The 3,835-nt window shown below is 61.7% G+C and overlaps 1 protein-coding gene across 1 annotated transcript; it reads left to right on the forward strand.

Annotated features, from left to right (window-relative positions):
• Positions 1-69: 69 nt before the first annotated feature.
• Positions 70-2,166, forward strand: LBRM_01_0540 (putative long-chain-fatty-acid-CoA ligase; the record flags this gene model as incomplete). The annotated part of the gene is made up of 1 exon (XM_001561444.1): positions 70-2,166. One exon carries the CDS (start codon positions 70-72, stop codon positions 2,164-2,166), a length of 2,097 nt encoding a protein of 698 aa, XP_001561494.1.
• Between the last annotated feature and the right edge of the window lie 1,669 nt (positions 2,167-3,835).

The following is a 3,835-nucleotide window of genomic DNA, read 5'->3' on the forward strand; positions in this document are numbered from 1 at the left end:
GGGCGTCTCACTCTCCCCTACACCACTACTGTAGGCGCGCACACACGCATACGCCATTAGGCCAGAGCGATGGGCGGCTGTGTGACGTCGTTGATGGACTACAAGGCTCGCGGCAGCGCGGTGCCGTGGCAGCATGCGGAGAACTTGAAGAAGTACGGCCCCCTGAGCGTAGCGGTCGCCGGTACGGAGACGCCTACCAGCTCTGCCACCTACCTGAACGGCAAGCAGCCCACGCCGGCAGATCAGCAGGAGTGTGCAAAGTTGTTTTACAACGGCCCGAACCAGACAGCGAGGTTTGCACAGCTATGCCAAGATAACCTCGATGATGTCGCTCTCATGTACCGCAGGATTGAGAAGACTGTGAAGGAACAGGTGGCGGGATCATCGCGGCCGATGGACATCACGTACTTCGCCGAGCAGTGCAACCTCAAGTACCGCGAGTTGTGGCATGCCGTGACTGGCTTCAGCCGTGGCCTCGCCGAGCTGGGGCTCACGAGGCGTGTCAACGTCTCCATCTACGAGGAGACGCGCTGGGAGTGGCTGGCGTCCATTTATGGTATCTGGATGCAGGACATGGTCGTCGCCACCGTCTACGCCAACCTAGGCGAGGACTCTCTTTTCTACGCGCTGCGCGAGACGGAGTGCAAGGCAGTTGTGTGCAGCGGCAAGAGCGTGCCGAACCTGCTGCGCGGCGTCGGCAGTGGTACCTTCCCTGCGTGCACGCTCATCTATCTTGACAGCCTGCCGGCAGCAGGGTGCGCGGAGCTGCACGGGTGCCGCGTGGTGTCGTGGAAGGACGTGGTGGCGCTGGGTCACGGCGCGGGTGCGCACCACAGCGTCGCGCTGCCAGAGAACAACGACGCGGTGGCGCTGATCATGTACACAAGCGGCACGACTGGTGACCCGAAGGGGGTCATGCACACGCACGGCAGCATCACTGCCGGCATCCTCGCCATGGACAACTGGCTCTACAGCGTCATTGAGCCTAGCCCGGATGAGGTATACCTCTCCTACCTGCCCATGGCACACATCATGGAGTTCGGTGTGGTGAACATTCTTCTTGCCCGGCGCGCCCACGTCGGGTTCGGCACCCCGCGTACGCTGACAGACGCCACCGCACGGCCGCACGGCGACCTTACGCAGTTCCGCCCGACCCTGTTCATCGGCGTGCCGCGTATCTTCGACACCATCAAGAGGGCCGTGGAGGCGAAGCTGCCGCCGGTGGGCACGCTCAAGCGAGAGGTGTTCGACCACGCCTACCAAAGCCGGCTGGCGGCACTGAAGGCGGGCAAGGACACGCCGTACTGGAACGAGAAGGTGTTCAAGCTGCCGCGCGCTGCTCTGGGTGGTCGTGTGCGTGCCTTTCTCAGCGGCGGTGGTCCGCTGTCGCCCTCGACGCAGGAGTTCGTGAACGTCGTCTTCGGGATCATAGCCAACGGGTGGGGACTCACGGAGACGGTGTGCGTCGGTGCGATTCAGCGGTTCAGCGACCTGACGCCGTCTGCTGTAGGCCAGGTTCTTGCTTCTGAAGAGCTGAAGCTAGTGGACATCGAGGAGTACAAGCACACAGACGCACCGCACCCGCGCGGCGAGATCTGCCTGCGCGGCCCGTTCCTGTTCAAGGGTTACTATAAACAACCCGAGCTCACGCGTGAGGTGCTGGACGCGGATGGCTGGTTCCACACCGGCGACGTTGGCAGCGTCGACAGCGAAGGACGCGTCTCCATAGTGGGCCGCATCAAGGCGCTGGCGAAGAATTGCCTCGGCGAGTACATTGCACTGGAGGCGCTGGAGGCGCTCTACAGCAACCACCCCTTGGTCCTGAACAACTGCCTCTGCGTCTTGGTAGACCCAAGCAAGAACTACATCTGCGCCCTCGTGCTGACAGACGCCGGCCGGGTGACGCACTTCGCAGAGCAGAATGGAATCCGCGGCGAGTACCCAGCCTTGCTAGGGAGCAGGGAGCTACTGGAGAAGGCTGCCACGTCGATGGCGGAGATGGCCCGCGCGGCGCGGCGCCGCGATTTTGAGGTGGTCCGCCACATTTGCCTTATCGAGGACGAGTGGTCGCCGGAGAACGGCCAGTTAACAGCGGCGCTGAAACTTAGGCGTGCTGTTGTTGCAAGACAGTACGAGAAACAAATAAGAAGTTTGTTTGCGGAGTAAGCGAGGTGGGAGTGAGGGAGGGGGTGGGAAGGTGGGAGTGGGAGGAGGAGATGTGCCGAGAGGGGGGCGTTCGCAGCGTGTATTACCATGCTGGTCACCTGCTCCCGCTCTCGCTCGCTCGCTCGCTCTCTCTCCCTCGCACGACCACTCCTGTGCCCCTCCCACGACTTTGGAATCGCTTCGCCGCAGTTTATGGTCGTGGCCATGTCTCTAAGTCTATCGTTATCTCCCCTGTTTGCTTTATGTTTGGTAAAGTCCCTCTGCGCCACCCCCCCCCCCACTAAGGATGCTTGCCGGGCATACCTCAGCACGCGGCATCTTCCAGGGTTCGGCGCCCCTCCTCCCTCTTTCTGGTGGAAGCCAATCAGCCCGCAGCGCCTCTCCTCCTCCATCTGGTATACGACTCGACGGACACGCTTGGCTTCGGTGGAGAGGTCTGAGGCTGGCACTGCGCCGACGAGACGTGCGGCCATAATGATCACGTGTGCCCCAGCCCACTACGGATCGCGTTCGACGGTTTAGTAAGTGGAGCACCTGCGCCCGGCCACTCTCTTTTGGTGTTGTTTGTTTCTTCAGGTCGAGCGCAATCCGTGGTGATCTCGCCTGCGCGGGGGGGTGCAGTGGAATCGCACTGGGTCTGGGCGGACGCCCAACGGTGTTTGGGGGGAGGCACACGCTTGAAATCCACCCTGACCATCCGCAAAGGAAAGGGTGCCAAAACACGCGGCCCTAACCCGGTCCCATCGATGCTGACGAGGGACCTCGCAGCGACACTGCAGGAGATGCTGGTCCAGAAGAAACCATCCGAGGAGCTCTTTGCACCACACGTGGAGGAGCTGCGGGCACTGATCGCCCAGGAGGTGCGAACAGAGATGCGAGGTGCACAGCTGCCCTCGATCCGAAAGGCGCGCTACGTTGCATGGCGGAAGCGGGTGTCCCGCTGAAGGACCTGATGATGATCTCCGGGCACGCGAAGCAGGCCACGCTGCTGCGCTATCTTGGGTATGGCCAGCAGCCTACGGTGGAGGCCGAGACCGCAAGGGACAACGCCGGAAGAGCGCTATTCCAGACCCTTCCGCGAGTACCCCTCCACCTCGCCCCGACGCTGACGTAGTGTGGACTCCATCTTCTCAATGCCCTTCTTCTCACGGGTCCACATTCGATCGTAGTCGATGATATTCACTTTTGCCTCGCTGGTAGCCAGGTGCGCCACGACCCACCGCTGCACAATGCCCAGCGCACGACTGCCCTCCATCGAGTCCCTGTGGGCGAAGCGAGGGTTTGACAAGTACTCCTCGTGCACACGGCGGCGTGTCGCCGGTGCGATGCTCTGTGAATAGAACACCTCCAGCCGCTTTAGAAACGCTGCGCTGGCCGGATCACTATAGAGAGCGCTAGTTCCACTCCAGAAAACGCTCACCGAGCGTGAGCATCATGGCCTCCGTCACAAGTTTCACAATGTCGGGCGGCTTCACATAACTACGAATTTCGCGCCAGTCTGTCTCTTCCATGTTCTTTATTTCCTCCCTCGCTTCCGCCGCGGCCTCCTCAGCACGCACGGCATTCGCCTCAAACGCGGCACGGACCTCGTTGTAGTGCGCATACAACACCGTCAGTGACTGTTCACAGTCCTCCATTCCTCTCCGCCACTGCCCATCTTGAGGCGTCA

Source organism: Leishmania braziliensis, chromosome 1 (assembly GCF_000002845.2).
Source record: "Leishmania braziliensis MHOM/BR/75/M2904 complete genome, chromosome 1".
In the NCBI taxonomy this organism is placed as follows: Eukaryota; Euglenozoa; class Kinetoplastea; order Trypanosomatida; family Trypanosomatidae; genus Leishmania; species Leishmania braziliensis.